Here is a 23,595-nt window from a genome sequence, read left to right as displayed (position 1 = left end):
GCTAAGAATACCTAGCTAGCCAAGGCTTATTAAACCAGCTAGGCTTCATTATTGTAAAACAAATATGATAGAGATAAAATTGTATTTTCTTCAGTATTAATTTGATTTACTCAGGAAATATGGTACTTTCTGGTGGTCCTGTCACATGTGGAATTTACTTGTGGCCTGTGGGGATGCAATACAAGTACTTTTGCTCTGGCCACCTAATAAACCTATCTGTTTCAACCTCTTTGGCAGCTTCCTAATATAACATACAGTTTTGAATTAATAACATTGATTACCAAACAACCATTTGTAGGCTACCAAACTCCATTTTTAAGGCCGAGTCTGTAATTTTATTTTCAAATGCGTAAGTGAAATAAGAACAAAATTCAAATATTAGAAAAGCTGTGTTTTTTCATGCAGCGGACAGTTTCATTTTGACATGTAATATATAATGTTTTGGACCAGACTGGAAATATAGCAGCCACGTATGTGCATTGACTGAACTAAAGGTTTTGAAATTGGCATCTAGCTCAGCACACAAGTTGGCAGCATCTTGTTGTTCAGAAAAATCCAAATCAAATATAAGCTGGACGAAAAAAAAAATTTGGACTAAAAATAAGCCAGAAAATGGGCAGAAAAATATGTGTGATTGTGTTATGTGTGAGGAAAAAAGTGAAGGCACATATGCAAATTGTATCTGAAAACTGTGAATATTTAACAACAGAGAGGAGAGGAGAAGTGTACATACTGTAAGTTCCCAGGTACAAATACTTGTTTCCGAAAACTCTCCCAATTCGCGCCTCCCATCGCCCATTATGGTGATGCCTGTGAAAATTGAAATTGCAGCAGAGCTATAAGATGAACATCCAAGGCATTGCTACCCCAAAACCAAAAGTACAAACATGATTCATTAGTACCTAGCCACCCCACGATACTTTGAAACGCCTCTAGAAAACCCACTGCTCCGGCGGCGCAATGAAGCCAAGTATTCTTCCTTGGACACCTTCTGCATTTCATCAAGTTCCTTGGTGTATGTCTCCAGCTGCAGCATAAAGGTAAAGAGACTGAAAGAGAAAGAGAAGATTAGATTAAAAAACGAAAATTATGGATCTCCTTGTATTTGGGTATCATTATTTTATCAAATTAAATTAAACTGAGACTGAAAGAGAAAGAGAAAAAGAAATTTAATCATAATTACCTTGCCGTCCTTTCTTTTTCTGAATGTCATTCCATGAAGTCTTATCCCAGAGATGAGCTTCATACCTTCCAGTCCATCTATGCCTGTGAATTATGAATCAAATTAACATAAAGGTAACAACTTTGACACATGCAAATGAAATCCCAGTAAAAAAAATGGAGAAATGAATGAGTACCTGGTGACCCCTCATTCTCCCAAGCATTTCACTTCACATCCAATATCACACCATATCTTCTTAGTTACAAAACAAAATTACCTCAATGTTGTCACCACTGTCCGTCCCGGCCACCGGAATAGTCCCCAAGCTCTGCCCATTCTTATGCCACAACGATATCTTCTTATCATCTCCGGCACTCACCACAACCAAATCTGCAAAATCACAACCCACATTAAACAGAAAATTCACCTAAAAACTATTGATTCATAAAAACAGTTGCAAAGTTCGAAACCAAACGCAAAGAAATCTATAACCGTCTTCGAATTCATCAAAATCAAATCAACAAATGAAGCCCCAGGAGGCCTGCTGGAGGACGATGGCGACGATGGAGACCTCGTCGACGTGGTCGGCGTTGATGAGGTCCTTGATGAGGGTGCGGGAGTGGAGGATGCCGGCTTGGAGGTGGTTAAAGTAGAAGTGATCGGGCTGGGAGAGGTACTTGAGCTGCCAGCGGCGCTGGGCCTGGAGGACGGAGTCGAGGCAGGACCTGAAGCTGCCGTTGTTGATTCAGGCTACGGTGGGGTCGTGGTAGGAGAATTCGGCGGCGATTTCGGAGGGGGTGATGAAGGAGAGTTTGGGCTTTTTGGAGGCGTGGGTGTTGGAATCACCGTTCAGGGTGTGGTTGTGGTCGGGGGAGGAGGCCATTGCTGGGGGAGGAAGATTTTAGGGTTGGGGTTTTGAAAGGGGGTGATGAGATTGATTGAAGAAGAAGAGAGCATGAAATTGAGACAAGAGAGATCGAGAGACTGAGAGAGGGGTTTCGTGGGGGGGGGGGGGGGTGGGTTGGGCGATTGGGCGATTGGGAGAGTCCTGGGGAGGGGTGGTGGAGAGACGGGGGTTTCACAACTGAGAGAGCTCGAGAGAATTTGTTTCATTTTTCTTTCGACACGATGTGGCTTGGGCTGGGTGGGAGGCAGCACAATTAAACTTCCAACAAATTCTGAAGTTGCTCACACAACAGAAACCTAACAAACTGTTGTAAGAGTATCAAAATGTCAAAACATGGAGGGAAATCTGCCGCATACAGCAATTTGGCTCAAAATGTTGCCGCCTATATGTTCCCACTTTCACACAACGGAAAAGTATAACTTCTGTTGTCTAATTTCTACAGCTTGCACTAGGTTTACCTTGTGGAAGACATTCAATCAAGCTTCCGCAAAATTTGGCATCCAGTTTTCAATCACACAACGGAAATATAAAGCACCGTTGTATCAAGTAGCACAAATTTCAGATTTCAAGAGGCAACCAAGGCTCCAAAGTGGAGGGAAATTTGCCGCTAATTTTTTTAAGACTCAGACGACAGACATTACTTAAGTCCGTTGTGCAATGTAGTTCTGATAAAAAAGTTATCACTTTGTTGGCATTCACACAACAGAATTCAACCAGCACCGTTGTATGATTAAACTGACTTCAACACACAACGGATGATTTCTGTTCCGTTGTGTGATTAGTGTTGTGTGATTAACTTTTTGTAGTAGTGAAGGGGTTCATCATTTTCCAAATCACCCCAACATAACTTAGCTTGATGAGCAATAGATTCTACCAAACTAGAATTTGTATTATTATTGCGAACCAAATTGTCATTGCGCTCTCCAACTTCCTCTTGCTCATCTACAACAATGCTCTTTCCTGACTGCATTTGAGAAAGAATCTCAAAGCTATTGTGATGCCCCGGAAATTCGTATATTTTCTAAGGATTTTTCGGAATCAAATTTATGGTTATTGGACTGTTTCATGGCTCGTGGATGGAGCGGAAGTGTTTCGGACGAATTTCTATTCGGAAAGTATGACTTTAGAAGGGGGCTCTGATAGGAGCATTTTAATGTGATATTTTAATAGTTAATTCCTCACATTTTGCTTAGTTAATTCCTTAACTGAATCGATTTTAATTCAATTTCTATTTTTAGGTACATTGGAGTAAATGAAGGTGAAATGAGCGTTAGGTCCATAATTACCTAGAAATGATGGAGAAGAATGAAAATGCACTAAAAAGTCAACCTTGAATATTTTCTTACTCCGGCTAGGAGAATCAGAGCCAAGTAAGGAAGAAGGAGCGGCCGCCTGACCAAATGAACTTCAAATAAGCTGAAACCTTCCAGATCCATTCTAGACACCCAAATGATCATTTCTTATGAAGAGTGCCAGAGAAAAATATGAGTGGAAGGCCTTCAAACAATCAGCCCAATTTTCTACAGAAGCAAAACCGGAAAACTGGACCTGTAAGAGGTCCAGCAGCATTTCCGGCCCAACCACATGGATTGAAGCTCTGAAAATTTGTCAGGATGATCTACACTCATAGTGGAACATTTCATATGAAGAAGTCAAAGACATATAATGAAGTCTTGTTGGAGAAATAATTGAAGGAATAAAGGGGAAGAAACTGACCTGAAAACAGCTCAACACCACATATTCATGTTTCCCACCCACATGAAGAAAGCTAGATGTTTTTCTCTTTTTCCTTGGATATATTTTTTTTACAATCTCTTTAATAGATCATCATCACTTCCATGTTGCTGCACCTTCATGCTTTGCTTTCATTTCATCATTTCTCTTTCTTTTCCATATTTTACAAATCACTTTCATACTCCACTTTCATTATTTTTCTTCCACTCATCATTTCACTCTTCTTTTTCTTCCCTATATAAACACCTTCTCCTCTCATTCTAAAACACATTCCTTCATCCATTTCATCTTCTTGTCTCACCATTTCCTCTCCATTTTCCTTAGTCACCATATTCCTTCATCCATTCCATCTTCTTTATCTCTCCATTTCCTCTCCATATTTCTTTCCATTCTCTAGTTTTCTTGTTCTTCATTTTCAAGCCAAGAGAAAGAGAAACCATGCAATACATCAATTTCCTAACCGCCATCCACCCTTGTGTCGTCCCTAGAAGATTGCTTGCTTTCAAGGATCTTCAAGTTCTTCGTCTCAAGGCTTTATCATTCATCTTTCAAGGTGTATTATATCCTTTCTCTTGTTTTCTTTGTTTGATTTTGTAAGACCATGAATTCTAGTTAACAAATAATGTTAAGGGCAAAGTTTAAAGCCCGTTTATATGTTTTGAAATAAAGTTGTAATTTCTTTGTGTTGATTTCTATGTTGCTTATGTGAGATTGTTCGATTGAATTTGATTGATAGAAAACTTTTATATGTTTATCTTATTTGGGTCGACACTTATAGGATTTGCATGTAATTGGTGCTAGATTTAGGTAAACGATTCACCTAATAGTTTTGTGAACCTAAATCACAAGTAGTAAAGGCTTTGGACAAAGGTCGAATTCAATTGAAGAGGATTGCAAATAGGTGAACTTTTTCATAACTAGGTTGTGCACTTAAGTTGATAACCTTTCTCTATGCTTCTTGCATTGAACATGTTTTGATTAGCTAGCTTTCTAGACTATGATTGCATGTTTAATAGGATTGATCTAGGTGCTTTCACTTAGGTTAATTAGTAAAGGAAAGTAAAATATGGGAAATCATTTGCTTCAAATGTTTCACATGATCGACTTCTTTCTCATGACATTGAAAATCAACTATAGGAATTGTAATTGGATTTCTTGCTTATGGATGTGGTTTTGATCTTTGTTCCTTGCGTTCCACCCCTGTATATATGTTTTTACATTTTCTTTATTTTATTTATTTTAATTTTCAATTCTATAATTCTTAAACCCCCCCTTTTATTTCGTTACTTGTATATATTTCTATTCTTTATTTTATTTTTGTAAATAATACTTCATTATTTTAATTCTTTATTTGTTTATACAATTGTATATATTTATATTCTTTATTTTATTTTTGTAAATAATACTTTTCTTTATTTGTTTCACAATTACAAGTGTACCCTCAATCCCCGGATAGAACGATCCCTATTTACCATATACTAACGATGACATTTTACAGGGTTAAATTGCGCGCTCATTTCGAGCGCGTCAGGCTCAAGGTTGAATTTTTATACGTTGGGATTCTCTACAAACTTTCTTCACGAAAGTTGTAGAGCGTGTTGATATGAATTCGTAGACATGTGGAACTCGGAAATCCGAGTTCGTATGAGAAAGTTATGAGCATTTGAAGTTTTGGGAAAGTTCTATAAATAGGAGTTTCCATTTTCGGAAACTTACTATTTCCATTTTCACATTTACCATTTCCGGAAATCAGAAAACTCTCTCTTCTCTCTCCTCACCCGCTACTGACCAGACCTGGACCAGGTGATCCGACCCGGCCGGAACTCGCAGCTCAGGCGACCTCTTCCGGAGAAACTTTCCAGATCGGCTCGTCTCCGCCGTGCGATCCTCCCTGTGGTGGGCTCTAGCTGCGATTCTCCTCCATGGCAGCGCTGCAAGGATGCCAAATTTGGTGTATTCGGACCCGGTCGGAAAACGCAGTTCCGGCGACGTCGTGGCTTCATGCTTCCTGTTGTGAGTTTGTAGAAGCCTCCCTGTTCGATCTGTTGTAGTTGTTTGGATCGATTCACGTGGAAATTTGTGCAGCTCGGATTGAACAGTGATCCACGGGTTGTGAGGTAGTTTTCGATCCTTTTTGCTTAGTTTATGACTTCGTGCTAGTTATGAAAATGGTTGAGCATGCTGAGATGAACATCTCTGATGTTGGAAGTTTTGTGAAATATTGAGTTTTAGCCGGCGCAGGTGCGCCACCGCCTGTGGCGGCTTTCTGGAGGCGTTCCGGCTATGTAAGGGACTGTTTCTAGTATTATATATTTTCTACTCGTCGATACGTCGTATGAAATTGTTATGATTTTTACGGTTTCATACCGGTCGATTTATTTGATCCATGAGGATTTGAGCATTCGATCGACTTGTGGTTTTGGCTTATCGATCGTGGAAGTATTCCAGAGACTTTGGGAGGTCTCGGATGTAGTTTCGCCTCGATTGGCTCCACTTTAGGGATTTTTGTTCAAAACGGGGGTTTAGGACTTAAATCGATTGTGAATTGTTACTAAGTTGAAACCGTATGTAATTAGGTACTTGACAAAGTATTCTTGGACGGTTGTTTTGTGGTTTGGCTGCTTTGTTCTGTATTGAAGACGCAGCGGGATTTTCGAGGTGAGTAATCTCACAATGTTCATTTACGAACGAGCTTACTTTATTGTTTTGATAGTTATTTAGTAATTAACTGTAAAACTATAGTTAGTATTAGTAGCATTCCTGAGTGAATGTCTACGTGTGTGTGTGTGTGTATATATACGTGAAATATATATGTGTAAGTGGATTTGTGTGATAAAACAATAATTATGGGTGCGTTCATTTTATTGTTTTGGGTGTGACTTTTCGTGAAACAATATTTTGTGAAAGGGTAGATTTCTATTGTTTTGAAAAGTGTTGTGTATTGGGGAACATTTTAGTTCGCGGGTGGTTTATTTAAATGTGGGTCTTGTACCGGGAGTAATTGATAGGGATCAATTACGGGGAATCTTTTATTTTAGATTCGTGTAACATTTTGGGTCCAGTGCGACTCATTTAATGTTTTGGTATTTATACCATGGATCCAAAGACTTACAAGTTGAGGATCGTGGATCACGAAATGTGATCGTGGGTGGGAAAATAGGGAATTCACGCCTTTGGCCGGGTAAGTACATATGATCAGTTAGAGCTCTAGTCTGTCCGCCGTGCTTGGTTTCTTGATTGAAACGTGTGAGTTTAGCTCGTGATTCGTGTGAGTTTATCCCATGATTTGTGTGAGTTATTTCTTGATTGAAACATGTGAGTTTATCTCGTGATTCATGTGGATTTATCCCGTGATTTGTGTGAGTTGTTTCTTGATTGAAACGTGTGAGTTTATCTCATGATTCGTGTGGGTTTATCCCGTGATTTGTGTGAGTTGTTTCTTGATTGAAACGTGTGAGTTTATCTCATGATTCGTGTGGGTTTATCCCGTGATTTGTGTGAGTTGTTTCTTGATTGAAACGTGTGAGTTTATCTCGTGATTCGTGTGGGCTTATCCCGTGATTTGTGTGAGTTGTTTCTTGATTGAAACGTGTGAGTTTATCTTGTGATTCGTGTGGGTTTGTCCCCTGATTTGTGTGAGTTGTTTCTTGATTGAAACGTGTGAGTTTATCTCGTGATTCGCGTGGGTTTATTCTGTGTTTTGTGTGAGTTATTTGATTTACTCATACGGGCTTGCAAAACCTTACCAGGTTTGTTGTGTGGCAACCCGGTGAACCATTCAAACGGTGTAGGGGTTAATCCTACAGGTCAGGATAATCGTGGCTGAAAACTGAGGTAGCGAGCTAGCAGCCTTACGGTAGGAAGCCAATTTTGTGACTTTACCGTTATTAAGACTTTCGCTTATAGTGAACTCTGAGGCATTTACGTTTTATTTTGTTGTTGACAATTTAATTGGTAAGTTTGTGTAATATATAACCCTGTGGAGCGAGTGTATGTTAACCTTGTGGGTTCAAGGCATCAGTATGTACTTGGTTTAAAGGGAAAAAGTTTACAGGTATTTGTATTCATGACTGAACGATCACGCATGTATAATTATGAGATTATATATCGATTTTTATTTGTGTTAAAAATCAGGGGCGTGACAGCTATTACCAGTGGAAATATTGACATTAACATTACCTGGAGAGTTTGTTGGAACTGAACTTGCAACTGGGCTGGAGATAGTTTGTCCTATCTCCTATACTATTGGAACAATGGCTTGCTTAACAACAGATGGACTAGTAGTTGGAGCAGTAACCTTCCTATTCAATTCCGAATCAACAACTACTGCTGTAGCAAGAGGAGGAGATGCTCGTGCCAATGAAGGACCCTCTCTAGCATCTACATTCACACTTGGCATAGGAGCAACAACCATCTTCCTTCCCTTATCCACTTGCTCAGTATTCTTTGCAACAAATACTTGTTTTGTCTTCCATCAACGACGCTTACATGATTGACCTTGACCCATCTCAATCACAGTCTGACTAGAAGCTGCATGATTTCGTAGAAGCTTACAAGAACGTTGTGACCAACATTGCCACAATGCGAGCAAAGATCAGGGAGACGCTCGTATCCAACTTCAATCACAACAATATCTCCGTTGTTGGGATGAACAGCCAATTCATGTGGAGGATCAGAAGATAAATCAATATCAACCAAGACCCTAGCAAAGAGACCAAGTTTTCTATCCAAGGTATTCTGATCAATTTTCACAGGCACCCCAATTCCATTTGCAATCTCAAACAGCGTTAGAGGCTCCCAAAATTCAAGACCTAAATCCCAAAAATTCACCCAAACCTGAGCATTGGTGTTCTTTTGATTTGCAGGAGAAAAATTAGGTGCCCACCTCATAAACCTCAGTATCCCAGGCTTAAGGGCAATTGCACCCTTCTCCCAAACCCTAGAAAAAGCCACATCAGATGTAAAGCTGAAAGAGAAGTATCCCTTGCCCATAGGAATAATTCTCCGATGGCCAATATCACCCCAAACCAATCTCAACTTACGATACAAGTCTGATGGAGAATATGGTTTATCCTTGGCTGCCATATAGAGACAACCCAATAACATGTGTTTGCATTTTTCTAATCCGGATTGGTACCCTTCCTCTGAAATTGTCACAATCATTCTCCCATCATGAATAACAGGTGCAGGTAGATTCGCAATCGGAATGACTAGCGCCGTTGTTGTAGAAGCATAAGACCTAGGCGGCGCTGGCGTAGTTGCAGCGAGGAACGGCCACGAACAATGTTATGTCCCGAACCTAAATTTACCGATTTACTTCACATTTGGATGGTAAACGACAACTACTTTCACTTTTTACCTTATTTCGGTACTTTTAGTGGCCCTAAAAGTTGACTTTTAGTTCGGGTCAAAATTTGAGAAAATTTTCTTCATGAAAGTAGTAGAGGACGTTAAACCAAGCGCGTGCATATGCAGTACATAAAAATCGGAGTTCGTATACAAAAGTTATGGCAAAAAAGGTAGAAGTTACTGTGGTAGCTTCCATTTTTGGAAACTACCCACTCGGTAACTCTTTCATTTTCTCTTTCCTCTTTCCCGATCTCTCGCTCCCTCACACGTTTCATTTTCGAGATCGGCGCCGTCCGACCACCAGAAGGCGAGCCCCGATGGGTGGTCGACGCGGTTTCTCATCGTCTTCACGGCTGTGGCCGTGGGTGATGGTGTTTTGGTCAGAAAAGTGAGATCGAAGCCCAAATGCCCGACTGTTCCATTTGACTAATTCCGGCGATTTCTTCCGATTCTGGCGGTCCCCGGTGACAATTCCGGGTCAATCGAACCGCCTCAAGGCAGTGATCATTTCCCCTATGGCCATTAACTCCAATTTTCATCATAGAGGGAGAATCAAGGAGAAACCCGAATCTAGGGTTTTGAATTTTCTGGAAAAATTTCAACCGCTGATTTCGTGCACTTAAAGGTAAAATTGGAATGTGTTGTAGTTGAGAAAATTGTTGGGTCTATTGTGATGTTGATGTTGTCAAAATTTGATGGCCATCGGTGGTAGTGGCCGGTGGTGCGTAGGCCCCACGTGCTGCCACTGTGGGTGGAGCGTGGAGGCGCGTAAGGCAGTTTTTGGCTTCAGTTTTTAGCCTATTAAATTCTATAATTGCTGTAGAGCTTGAAATTGTGATGTTGGTGAAGATTGGAGAAGTTTTGAATTGATTCCAAATATTCTGAAGTTTGGGATGTCGATAATTGAATTACGAGAATCCAACTGTCGGATTTCTCTCGATTCTGCCCTAGAACCTTTAAACTAATGAGTTGGTATTAGGGGTGAAGTTGGATTAAATTGGGAAAGAAATTGGAAGTTTGATTTAGGAGGAAAAGATATTAGAATCGTATGTAATTGCCTAATTGTTATTCACGAATTATACTTATGTACAGAGCGACGTACCGAACTATTACTCGATGAAGAAACTCATACACGTGGTCGCCTATATAGGACTGTGAGTGGACTTTTGTTTTCAAAGAATGATGCATGCATTTATTTTTCCGAAATGATGATTGGTTTATTTAATTATTTATCGTTCTATTTATTAAGTATAATATTTGGCTTTGGACTATACTTTTGGCCATTGTTTTTCCATATGAGTTTCGGAATTTATTTTATTATACTCGGATTTGGATTTAAGATTTATTTTTCGGGAGTATGATTTGATTTTTTCGGAAATTGATTAATCCATCTCGAGTATGAGTTGGGAAATGAATTTGTGAGTTATGTGATGATCGATGAAGATTTTTCCGAGGAGAATTCCAGAAATTTTATTACATCTTATTCGGCGATTTTGAGATTTTTCTACCATATTATCATACTTGAGGTTTTCGGAAGGATTCTCGCCTATTTTATTATGTTTTCGAGAATATTTTGGCGTGTGGGGTCACGTCACTGGAATATATGTATTTTCTCGTGAACAATGTGGGAAAGCCTTATGGATTTATGGTTTTTACTGGTTTTGAATGTTTTCTTCACCATACCAGGGTCCAATTACTAGGTCTCCTCCTGACTTACTTTGTGTTTGTGAGTGGCAGTTGAGGTAGCTTATTCTCCTCCTCACGTAGGTGGCAGTCGAGGTTATTAGTTCTCCTCCTCACACAACTTATGTGTGAGTGGCAGTCGAGGGTAGGTAGAGCCTAAGGGGCTCTTTTACCTGTATGGTGACATCTCTTCCACATATCCTTTTATTGGTTACTTGACTAGCTGGGCTAGTCTTGTGTGAGTGGCAGTCGAGGGTAGGTAGAGCCTAAGGGGCTCTTTTACCTGTATGGTGACATCTCTTCCACATATCCTTTTATTGGTTACTTGACTAGCTGGGCTAGTCCGATTCTTTTAGCCAGCGGGGACTGGTATGTTTTCACGAGACTCTGAGTTTTAAACACATACCTTTTATAAACGTTGCATGCATCGAAGTTTTACGAATTTAAATTCGTGGGAAAGTAATACAACTTCTTTTCTTTAAAATTATTCATTTATTTGTTTGTTTTTGTACACTCACTCTAACGTGTTTTTCAATTACTTTCCCCTGGGCCCTTCGGTTTCAAATGCCCAGTTTGCAGGAAAAATTAGTTGAGGTCGGGCGTACATTGGAGTTGAGGCATAGTCAACAACATGGCTTCCGCGTTTTTCTTTGTTTTAGGTTTTCCTTGACTACCCTTGCTATTAGAATTGCTCTGATCACTTGAGGAATTAATGTTATTTAAGTTGTGATTTGTGTTATGTGAATTGGGATGATGTTGATTTGGGGAGCAGGGTGGCTCTAGAAGCATAAGGATGAATTGATTTAGAAGTGTAAATGTTTTCCTACAGGTTTTGGGTAGCCTACTTTTAGGGGAAGTTCCGCTAAATTTTTGGTAGAATTTCTTCTAAGGTGAGCCTCGCAGGGCTACTTCAGATTTTGGGGTAAAATCTGGGGCGGGTCCTGTCAGACAAAACGATCGTGACTCAGACATAACGGACACGAAGAAGTCAGAATGATTAATCAAGGCAGAAAGAGGCTGAGACTCTGTAGCGTGAAAACCCTAGCAGAGCCATTAGTCCCCTTCACATGTTCTGTGTTTGAGATTGTTCTTTTACTTTTCTTTCCAGTGCCAAAGTTGCAACCTGATCGAACCATATGAACATTCAAACATAAATCACCAAGTTTCAATAGGGTTTTGACTTTTGAGAAACCTATCTAAAAAAACATGATATGATATTTTGAAACAAGTAAGAACTAAAAACTATGAACAAAGATCAAGAACCAATCACTCACCACATCACCGTGAGAAATTCCTAACTGGGTCAGAGCAGAAGTTAATTTGAGGCAACGTTGATGGGTTTGAGCCCCAATGTATTGTAGAGAGCCATACATTACAGAGGTCCTATCCCTGTAGGCCTTTGCAGCTCACTCCAAGAATCCTATTGGAGATAGAAATCATGTGTCTTTGTTTTTGGATTGTTTGAACTCTAAGATATCGCTTAGAGCTCATTCTCCAAAAAAAAAAAAAAGTATCGCTTAGAGCAAATGCACCCCAAAGGTCTTAGACGTCCAAGACCAGCCAAATGGCAAAAAATAAAAAAAGCTACATGCACCCCAAACTTGTTGGACAACCAGAGACCTTCCCGACCAAGCCCAATGGCAAGTCTTAGACTTTGACTTGGGACCAACATAGGCACATGGAAGCTGACGTAAGATAATAGCTGTTGATAATTTTTGCCTTGTAGTTAAATATGGTGGGATCATATATATTTGAATCTTGTTCCAACCATTGGATTACATCTAAAAAAGAAAAGAACCATTGGATTAAATAGTGAATGATTGAGAGGTATTGACCTTGCCTATTTGGGGTGCATGAAAAAATTTGGGAGGCAAAGGCAATATTAGTGAATAGTGCACAAATGGGAGGCAAAACCTTGCCTTTTGCCTTTGCCTATTGACTCTTGGGGTGCATTTGCTCTTAGTATATGAGATTCTTCAGTTCATTTCTTGGTGGCTCTCACATGGACTTTTATTTTGGGCATTTATTAGTATAACCGGACAAGCGGAAAGCTATATACCAAACTAACCAAAGTAGCAAACACCCTGCCCATTCATTTCAAGTTATAAGACTTGAAGGAACAAGGCCTCTGCCAAAGAAGACAAGAAATCGAAGTCTTGACGAGCTGATAGAGACAAATTCAACTTGGAAGGCCAAAACAATTAGATTACAAATTGTTTCCGATATTTTCAATGAGTTAATCTAAGGATTTCAAATTTCACTATTTTAATACAGTAGTGAACATACACTAGTGACCAGAGGTAGGGCGAACACCAGTAAATACTAAAGGTATTGAGATGAAAATGCGTGGTAAAAGGAATCAAGGAATCAAGGTAAAAGAGGTTTACTAACAGAATAACTGAAGTGCAATAGCAGCTTCCTAGGGAAAGAACTCAAGTGCTTCATTAACTGACATAGAATATATATATATAATATATATATATATATATATATTTCCAGAATAATTACTACTGCATCATTGCATCAATGACCCTTTTGCATACACATGATATATAAATAAAACATATTTTCATTTGTGTTTATTTGAGAACCAATCAGAGGGTGCATTAGTCTCGTTCCCCTAGTCAGCAGCTGACACAGGGATTGTGTGGTCACTCACAGTCTAATTTCAATCGGACGGTTGACAGCTCTCACCATAGATCTCTGGTCAGCAGCTGACTAGGGATCACTTAGTTGTAAACCGTCCGATTTTTGACCACACAATCCATGGTCAGCAGCTGACCAGAAGAACATTTTCGGAGGGCGCATTATTAGTTAGGTACCCCCTGTCACGTGGCTATGTTAAAGCTAGTAAACCATCACCACCATCTTATCAGAAAAGAGAGAGATGTCTTTTCCAGAAAAGTATAATTAAATAGAAAGATGGAGGAATCAAAATGTGGGCAGCATAGGAAATGTATATGATTCTAGTTTTTGGGCCACATGGGTACATAGACATGTATTGATCCTGCAAAATTAAGGTGATATATAGACCTAATAGATTTTTGACAAATGTTTAGATGGATTAATGGCCACATTAGCCCAATCCTCACTGGGGTCTACTCAACTCCACAACTCTAGACATGCACTATCGATTCAGATTCTATTTCGGGTCGAAAATGGTATGACAATGACTCAAATCAAACCCAATTTATTCGGATTGAAATGCTTTTAAATTGCACAATTCTAATTGAAAATTTTGGGTTTAGGAACAATCTTTGGAAAAAACCAGAGCTATTAGCCAATGATTCGAAAATAGTACTCGGACTTGGTTCAACAGTATTCGAGTCAATGCTATCCAATTTTTGCCCTAATACTCAATCACCACAACACATTAGAACTCAACTCAAATGTAAAAGCACCAACACTTTGCTATGTGGTTATCAATAAGCTAAAAGTATCAATGATGCTCTCAAAGTGCTACCATCTTTCTATACTAGGGGTACACATGCGTTTCTTTAGGAGTGTTACTACTTACTACAATGCACTAAGGTCTCGTTTGGTTGCCGGAAAGGAAATTGGTACCTTTCCCATTAGTTTCCCTACCAATGTTTGGAAACACCGGAAAAGTAATCGCAAAATGTATTTTACTTTCCAATATTTGGTTTGTGCATGAATAGGAAAGTAGGTAACATCAATTTTTCAATAATATCCTTATTATCAAAACATAAACAATTCAAGATTCAAAAGTTTCTTGGATAATTTGGTAATAACAACCATTAAAATAATATTTAGAGTAGGTAATTAATGTGCAATTAATGCGGGAAAGTATGAGGAGAAATGAATCTCATGGGGTGAGGATCCATTTTTCCCCTTATTTTTCCATCATGCAGGAAAGTTGTTCATTTTTTTAGGTGTGCCAAATATAGGAAATGATCAACTTTCTTTTCCCAACCTTTCTATTTCGCGAACCAAACGAGGCTTAAAAGTATCAACACAATATTTAGTACCAATACATTGCCCTGAAGATATCAATCTCTTCAACTAAAAGTGCATGAATATACTAATATCTCCCTCTAAGAGTCCCAATCTCTTACCCTTGAAACCATCAATGCATTGCTCTCAAAAGTACCAATGCATTGCTTTAAGAGTGGCTATGCCTTACCACTACATACCTTATTCCTTCAAAAAGGATCAAATCCCACATCTCAATCCTTTAAGACTATTTAACCAATTATTCCATTGGAGAAGACTTAACACAGTTGACCTTTTCCTTATGGAAAGAGGTTACAAGTCTAAGCAGGTTTCTAGTTGAGGTTGAAATAGAAGACAAATTAATTAACTCGAGCAGATCAACATACAAGACCAAAAAAAAAAATCTGATAGAAGGAATGAAGGTGTTTTCAACACAACAAACACCCTTCATCGATATATATAGTTCGATACTACTGGATATGCTTCTTTTTTTTTTTTTTTTTGTTCTCTTCAGCCAAAACAAGAGGAAAGGTGGTCTGATCCATGGAGGTTTGGGAAGGCCGCAGAATCGAAGTGTTTGTTACATTGAAGAAGATCAAACCGACCAGTGAGTTTGGATATTTTTGTTTTGTCAATATCACAGACGAGGAGTAATATTGTCCAATGGTATTTGGGAATAACGAAAAGATAGGATTTCGCGATGAAGCTAGCAAACAAATTGAGTACGTATACATCAATTTTCTTCTTTAGGAAATAACGAAATGTATTTACTTAAGCATCTATCCTAAACTAGCCCTCAATCATATCCACAAAGAGAGAGATCTAAACCATGCCATAGTGGCTTAGTGTGCATGCAATACCTTCAATAAGATAACTGACCAATAGAAGAACACAGGGACTGAAAATGAAGAACAAAGTATGTACAAAGAAAATTAAACTCAAAGATAAAGTTGGAGGAGGGTCCTCAGCATATGTTAGTTTATCAATAAACTATCAAGAAACTGAGATGTGAGAAGAACAAACGATCGAACGAGTAATTAATAACTGATACTTGAAGAAAAAGTATGATGAGATGAGCCAAGAGCCAGACTTGCCGGGTTACATTTCTGTATAGTAAGTACTCGATCGGATCAACCCCTTTCTTTTGGTTGCTTCACATCTCTTGCTGATGAGCTATAGCAGCAGTAGTAAAGCCGCTGACGAAAAAGCTTCACTCTGACCATTCTTTCCGTCGAAAATGAAGACGACGATGATGAGCCTCCGAACATGGTTGGTTTCATCAAAGATCGATCAAGTTGAATTGATCTCTGCTCATCAACTCAATCTTGTCAACAAGAAACTTGTGTAACAGTACTACTTTAAGCATATGACTTTCTTCTTGGTGATAAGTGTGTGGATCATTGAAGGTTATATATAAGACTATGAGAATGTCTTAGTTCTTGTTATGACACTCCCAAAGGGCAAGCACATATTCGTAATTGAGCATAGTATATAGGTATTACTTAGTAATCAAGGAGCTAATCTTAGATGAACCAAGTTATGTGGGTCCATTGATTGAGGGAAATGAAGAAAATTAAATTTCATATCCTAATCTAAGCCAACATCTACATTATATATAAGTGATAATTATATGTTTATGCATTTGTTAGCTAGGTTAATGACAAGTGAATTGCAATCTCTACTTTTCCCCTACTTAATTTAGTTCAATTTTGTATATGATATAGTATCCATTAATTAACAACAATATATCATAAGGTTAATGACCACTAATGAAGGAGATGATGATTAGAATTTAGTGTTTCACGTACTGTTTTGAATATCCTAAGAATCTACACCACCAATAATAGAGAGATTTGAATAGGTGATGCACAACAACAAAAGTTTAGCCTTTTCTTTTTTCTTTATGTCAATGAGAACATTTAGTGCTCTTTGGTCTTTAATCAAAGTGGTGACATCTGCCTTGCTAGTTGAAAAAAAAAAAAATGAAGCAAAAGTAGGAGAAAGTATAAAGGCTAACCATTACAGAATCTTTTAGCATGGTTGAAAGGGAGGATGATCCCAACAACTCTTTTGACCCTTCAGAGCATTTCTAATAAACTCTCTATATTGACTCCTTAGCTATTTTGGAGAGCATGTTTAGTTTTTTATATATTTTAACAGCTGCACCAGACTTCTAAGGGGCTCTCCATTATAACTTTTAGCTATCTCGCTCCTAAATATAGAGTGAGATGAGGCTCTCTATAATTTATAACATTCATTTTGAGTTATTTTATGTAAATTTTAAATACATTTAAACTATATAACATTCTTTCTAAAGTGGCTAGTCAAAATGACTTCTTAGCAACTTTGGCTAAAATTTGATTAAAAAATGACTAGCATTGCTAAAGATGCTCTTAATTGATCTAAATTTTTTTGTTCAATATTGGGATTTTTTTGGGTTTTTTTTTTTTGGTGTGGGGTGGGGGGGGGGATTTTCTGGTTGATCTTTGAGGTCATTCATTGGCCCTTTATTTACATGATAAATCATTTCATATGGAGATCATTGAACTAAAAACAAAATTCATGCTTCCAGTAATATTTGGTTATAATGAAGTGGGTAGCTAGCTAGTCTAGAAAAAGAAACTAAAAAACAAGTGAGATTGGATATATGATTAGGACTTTGTAGAATTGAAGAGTTGACAAAAGTATCCAAATGAGAGATAAAAAGAGTTTGGAGTACCCTTTCTTACCATTGGAGAGTCATTTGATAATATTAATGTCGAGTGACAAAAATTCTTCAGAAAAAATGCTTCATAAATGACATGTCGGGTAATTTATATCGTCGAATTTAACAAAGATGATGTTGTGGAAATTGAAAATAAAATAAAATTGGATGATGATGTATCCAATGTATATAAACTAGAAGAAAATAGCAATCTTGATGAACTAGGAAGAGATGGAAATGGACTATTTCAATCAAGCAGAAAACACAAATCGACATGAAAATTGTGGTTTCGAATTTAGGGTTTTACAAGTAAGACAAACTTCTTTGTTTTTCTTTTTGAATTCAGAGTCATCAACTAAAAGATTCATAATATCCATCTTGAACCCCAAACACAGAAAGGTTATACCCTAAACCCTAAACCCTAAAAAAGAAACTAAAGAGTGTGGATAATAAACATGGACTATGGAATAGTAATTACACCAAAGATACACAGCCCAATATTATAAAGCCTTGGGTGTGAATCTGATACACCTGTAGCCCAAAACAAAAGCCCATATCGGGTTTGGGCTAACCCGATTCCACAACACTATCATAGACCTGACTGCAGAGGATCTCTCTCTTGTAGTTTGAAACTACTATGACTTTCCAAACCCAACTCACACACAACACCTGAAATGAAGACTTCAACCCCAAAATCCAAATCCTCCTCCCAATTCCAAACCCTTTGAATTTCTCGACAAATTTCTCCCCTCGAATCTAAAATTCGAAGAATTTTCTTAACATGAAACCACTATTTCTGTTGATCGTAGCGTTTTCTGTGTTGATTCGATCAAACGGCGCCGTTTTGTCGTCTTCTTCTTCATCGCCGTCGCGGCAGCAGCGTACCACGGAGGCTTACGTCACGCTGCTGTACGGCGATGAGTTCCTGCTGGGCGTCCGAGTGCTCGGCAAATCGATACGCGACACCGGATCCACCAAGGACATGGTCGTCCTCGTCTCCGACGGCGTCTCCGCCTACGCCATGAAGCTCCTCAAGGTCAGTGTTCTCCACTTGAAATTACTTTTCTGCCCTCTTGGAAACCAATGGTGAATGAATCAGTTCAGGCTTAGGCTTAGTTGAGCTTAGAGAAGCTGCCTTTTCTGGCAGTGTTTACTAGTGTTAGCTGAATTGAAAAGTGATTTTGGAAAAGGGAGAAGCTAAATTTTGCTGCTTTTGTTCGAGAATTGGAGTCTTTGTTTTTTTGGCTGAGCTAGAAATGATCACTGGATTGATTGATCAAATGAGAAGTGATTTTGGAGAAAGAAGAAGTTAAAATTTTTGCTGCTTTTTCTTTTTCTTTTTCGAGAATCGGAGATTTTGGCTGAGGTGGAAATGACCACTGGATTGATTGATTTACAGGCTGATGGATGGATAGTGGAGAAGATTAGTCTATTGGCGAATCCTAATCAAGTGAGGCCGACGAGATTCTGGGGTGTCTACACAAAGCTGAAGATTTTCAACATGACTAACTACAAGAAAGGTTTGATTTTTGATATCTGAAGTTCTGTCGCAGTTTTGTGCTGGCTATAGGAATGAAATAGGTCTTTGTTGATTGATTTGGTCTGTGATTTTTGGCAATGAACGGATTCAGATTGGGGTTTTTATTGTCTGGAATGTGATTATGCAGTTGTGTATCTTGATGCGGATACTATTGTGGTGAAAAGTGTTGAGGATCTTTTCAAATGCAGCAAGTTCTGTGCTAACTTGAAGCATTCTGAGAGGCTGAACTCTGGAGTGATGGTGGTGGAACCGTCTGAACATGTATTTCAGGACATGATGGGGAAAGTGACCACTTTGGAATCTTACACTGGAGGTAAGTCAGATTTCGATCTAATTTTACTCACTTCCCACTGCATGTATGTTCTTTCAGCATGTATTTTCACGTCATTGAGGTATTTTTGTTCATGTAATTGGTGTTTTTGATCACTTAATGTAGATATAGTTTTATAATCATACTCAATGTGGGGAAATACTGAAATAGTAACTGAGTTAATGATGATTAGTCAGTACAAATAGTAAAGTGACTGCTGTAAGGAAGTTAAATGCAATGTCCAACTTGATGTGGGAAAGAAGTGTGAGCTTTCAAGTTGAAGCTTCTTTTTTTTGGCAAAGAATCATAGCTGAACTTATGAAGGCTAAGGTATATACTGCCGAATGGTGTTGACTAAATAAAGTTGGAAAACTTAATTTGTTATTTTGAACAGCTCAACTTGTTTCTGATATTTGTACTTCGGTCTGTCAAAGGGTTCCATGATACTATGTGTTGAATAGTATTAGTTGGGTACTGATTACATACTCGCAAACATGCTTAGATCACCATTTACGTTCCTTCATAATAGGTTTTTTTATATGTTTCTGAGTTATGCTTATTTATTATTTTCTTTACAGGAGATCAGGGGTTTCTGAATTCCTATTACTCGGATTTTCCCAATGCGCATGTTTTCGAGCCAAACTTAGCACCAGAGGTTCGCAAGTCTAGGCCAGTTCCAGAAATGGAGCGTCTTTCAACATTATATAATGCAGATGTTGGTCTCTATATGCTGGCAAACAAGGTACATATACATAGGTGTGATGAAAATGTTTTGTTTATGCTGATTGACTAGTTCTAAATGTTTTCACTACCATCATTGATATTGTTTCCTCCATGACTATGAACTGTAAATTAGCATTGAACTACTGCTTCATTTATTATCGAGGGATAATGTTGATACCATGTATGTTAAGGAGTAAGATTCGCATTGAAGAAGAATACAATAGGTTAAGGTTGTTCTGTTTACTTTTGATTTTTGAATATAAATGACTAAATAATAATATAAGCTCAACCTTTTAATTAGTGCACATGAAGCTAATTAAGTACCAAAATTGCTGGCTTTGTATAAGTCTACTTGTGTTACTTTCCGAGTCATGCTTATGGTTGAATATGGAACTTCAAATATATGTCTCATATCATGTTTTGATTGAGTAATAAGGTGATGACTCATGTGAATTGGCTAACTGGGAGTATACTGTTCATGTGTCATTTTCATGTGTCTAATCTGCATATGCATTATACTTGCAGTGGATGGTTAATGAAAGTGAACTCCGTGTCATTCACTATACCCTCGGTCCCCTCAAACCTTGGGATTGGTGGACATCTTGGCTTTTGAAACCCGTTGATGTCTGGCAGGTATCACCTTCAATTCTATTTTCTGAATATAACACGCCTCTTTTCTTTTCAAATCTTTTCTTAGAAATAAAACTTCTTTGTTTTTTTCTTTTTCTTTCTGAAGCGTGAATAGTTGTTATTTTTTCTTTTTAAGTTTTGGTCAAACTATTACTTCTTTATCAGTACGTAATTGTACATGATAGGGGCTACTGGTATGTTGGTAGAGGAGGAGAAGATGTTGAATTGCTCATGAATTTTCCTTAAACTGATCTTGTAACTTTTGCAATTAAAGAAAATATAGTAGATCACTTATGCCAAATTTCTTTTTTAATATGTTCACTAATATGCAGAATGTTAGGGAAGGGCTTAAGGACTCCCTTCCGGGAACTGGAGGAGGCAGAAATCCAAATGATGCTCTTGTTGTCAAAATTCTTTTCTCAGTTCCAGTTTTGGCTCTACTCTTTTGTTACTATCGATCTTTTCTTCAGGTTAGCAATTGCGTGATCACTTACATTCAGATATATGAATTCAGATTTTTCATTTGTGGATATTTGGATATCAACCCATATCAATGCTGATGCAGACACGGGAATACTTTGGATCCTTATCTCGAAGTTCATTTTATGACCAAATCAAACACGTATATTACAAAATTAGATCCACTGGGACTCTTAACTACACGAGTGTTTCTACGTCATCCACCATTAATGCCAGCAATCAGGTTAGGTCCCCGTCTAAGTTTCTTTTTTGGGTCGGCAGAGTTTCCTTTCATTTTCATGCTCTTCATATTAAAACTTTAAAGGGAATTTATTTTCTTCTTCACTTACTTTTCAATGTCATGTGGTCATTCAAATTGATTTGTGTTAAATAATTCTTTATTGATCTGCAGAGCAAGGTTCCTTGTTACTTGGGCGGAATGTCTATTGTTGCGTGTTTCATGGCCGCTGTGGTGGCCCTTGTGGTTGCTCTTGCAGTTGTACCTCGACAAGTTATGCCATGGACTGGTTTACTATTGATGTATGAGTGGACATTTACAATCTTCTTCTTATTGTTTGGAGGATATCTCCATCTAGTTTATCAATGGGGGAGGACAACAGCAGTGCAATCAACACTTTCCTCTGGTCCTGAATCAGTTGATGATGATTCTGGAAAAGGTTAGCTAACCTGGATAATCTAATGTCAACATCCATGGCTGGATTCAGCAAATTTGTTCCTTATTTGTACAATATTTATTTTCTAATTAGCTTGTGATCACTGGACGTGTTATAGGTCATCAACGGCAAGTATCATTGTGTGATAGTGCTTCATTGTATTATGGGCTAGGAATGGCTTTTCTGGCTGTTGCTGCTCCATCTTTGCCATGTCTTTTTGGTATCACTGCTCTATTTTTAAGGTAATTTGCTCGACCAATCCTACTGATGTCACTGCTAAGAATACTGTTGGTTTACCCTAAGGAAAATTTGAGTTGCAGTTGCAATATTGATCCTATTGAAATGATTTTAAGCATGATGTCAATGGGATTTGATACATTAAATTCATGTGACTTAATAGCGTAACCTTATCACTCATGGTACCAGCTCTTAAAGTTGTATCTGTCATTATAGTCTTTAACAGTCTTCACTGATGAGCCAAGTTTGTACTCATGTTCCATCCTCTGATGTAAAGACCTGAAGTGCATTATCCGGTTGCTTGTTTTGTGGGCTCATATACATTTTAAGGAGCAAGAACTGACAGATTTATATAATCTTTGACAGGTTAGGTTTAATGGTTGTTGGAGGCCTAATCTTGGCATCTTTCATGACATATGCGTCTGAGCACCTTGCAACTAGATCATTCTTGAGAGGCCTTGAAGACCGAGATGCTACGAGAAGTAGGAGCTTTTGTTAGATATGGTTCACTGGTGACAAAACTGAGCATGTAAAACTACTGACCAAAAGACTCTGTCCTGTAAGCAGTGTTTGATGCTTCTGTTGTAATCTGTTTCACATGGAACGCCTAGATGAATTTGTAAATTATTGCCAGAAAATCTGTTGATAAGTGCTTTTTCTCAAGGAAATTTTGTTGCAACATTGTTACGAAAACTTTTAATGATACTGTTAACATTCTTCCGCATAATCTCAATCTTTCATATATCAAAAATCTTAATCAATTTTTTCCTGAATAAACAAAGTCTAAATGTGGTGACGAAAACAAAACCTAGGCACCGCTTTGACGCCAAAACCCTAACAATTTGAGTTTTGTTTCTTGAGCACTCTTACCATGGCAACGATCGATGATGTTGCAGCTAGTTTTGCATCGTCGCTGGCCCTCATAGGCGATGATGTGGTGGATATCTCCAAGATGCCAAGAGCAAACCAGGCAAGGCTCTTAGGCATACCTCCTCGCCCAACCCCTTACGCGAAAACCATGCACATCACCAGATTTGCAACGCCGTTTCAAGAGGATTTGGGTTCTCAACGCTGCTTTCAAGGTTCAAGAAAGAGCGCAGAATCGCTTTGTGGTATCTTTTGATCTACGCAAGGACAGGAACAAGGTACTACGCGGAGGTTCTCGGTATTTTCAGCGTGCACAAGTGATCATCCATGACTGATGGCTTGACATCTCCCGTTGCAATCCCAATGGATGAACTGTTCTTTTGGGTGAAGCTGCGTAATATACCACCAGCCTTGGAGGTAAAAAACACAATTGTTAACGTGTCTTCGATTGCAGGAAAGTTTTTGGAGTGGGACGAGAAACTGTTCAAAGCAATTGGAGACGTTAGGGTTCATGTGGCGCATCAGGTAGCCAAACCGTTCTTCCTGACAAAAACCCTAAAGTTAGCACCAGGAGTTATTAAGGAAATCTCCTTCTTCTTTGAAAATCTGATTGGATGTTGTAAAGAGTGCGGTTTCATCTTTCATGAGAACGGGGCATGCCA

The 23,595-nt window shown here is 38.4% G+C and overlaps 2 protein-coding genes and 1 long non-coding RNA gene across 3 annotated transcripts; 1 reads left to right on the top strand and 2 right to left on the bottom strand.

Annotated features, from left to right (window-relative positions):
• Nucleotides 1–331: 331 nt before the first annotated feature.
• LOC121052368 lies at nt 332–1,031 on the bottom strand. Its single transcript, XR_005808828.1, has 3 exons — nt 903–1,031; nt 734–810; nt 332–571 (listed from the first exon to the last, which is right to left on the bottom strand). It is a non-coding gene; the product is annotated as an uncharacterized LOC121052368 (long non-coding RNA).
• Nucleotides 1,032–8,040: 7,009 nt separating this feature from the next.
• On the bottom strand, nt 8,041–8,888 carry LOC112192433. The gene is made up of 2 exons (XM_024332171.1): nt 8,358–8,888; nt 8,041–8,247 (listed from the first exon to the last, which is right to left on the bottom strand). The coding sequence occupies exons 1-2, from the start codon at nt 8,886–8,888 to the stop codon at nt 8,041–8,043; spliced, it is 738 nt and encodes a 245-aa protein (XP_024187939.1).
• Nucleotides 8,889–18,150: 9,262 nt separating this feature from the next.
• On the top strand, nt 18,151–22,793 carry LOC112194709 (inositol phosphorylceramide glucuronosyltransferase 1). The gene is made up of 10 exons (XM_024334925.2): nt 18,151–18,529; nt 18,893–19,013; nt 19,161–19,346; nt 19,922–20,085; nt 20,592–20,699; nt 21,029–21,166; nt 21,262–21,399; nt 21,568–21,832; nt 21,948–22,071; nt 22,433–22,793. Exons 1-10 carry the CDS (start codon nt 18,275–18,277, stop codon nt 22,563–22,565), a joined length of 1,632 nt encoding a protein of 543 aa, XP_024190693.1. The 5' UTR covers nt 18,151–18,274; the 3' UTR covers nt 22,566–22,793.
• The last annotated feature ends 802 nt before the right edge of the window (nt 22,794–23,595 follow it).

Source organism: Rosa chinensis, chromosome 3, assembly GCF_002994745.2.
Source record: "Rosa chinensis cultivar Old Blush chromosome 3, RchiOBHm-V2, whole genome shotgun sequence".
Lineage (NCBI taxonomy): Eukaryota > Viridiplantae > Streptophyta > Magnoliopsida > Rosales > Rosaceae > Rosa > Rosa chinensis.
This window is presented reverse-complemented; position numbering and strand designations above follow the sequence as displayed.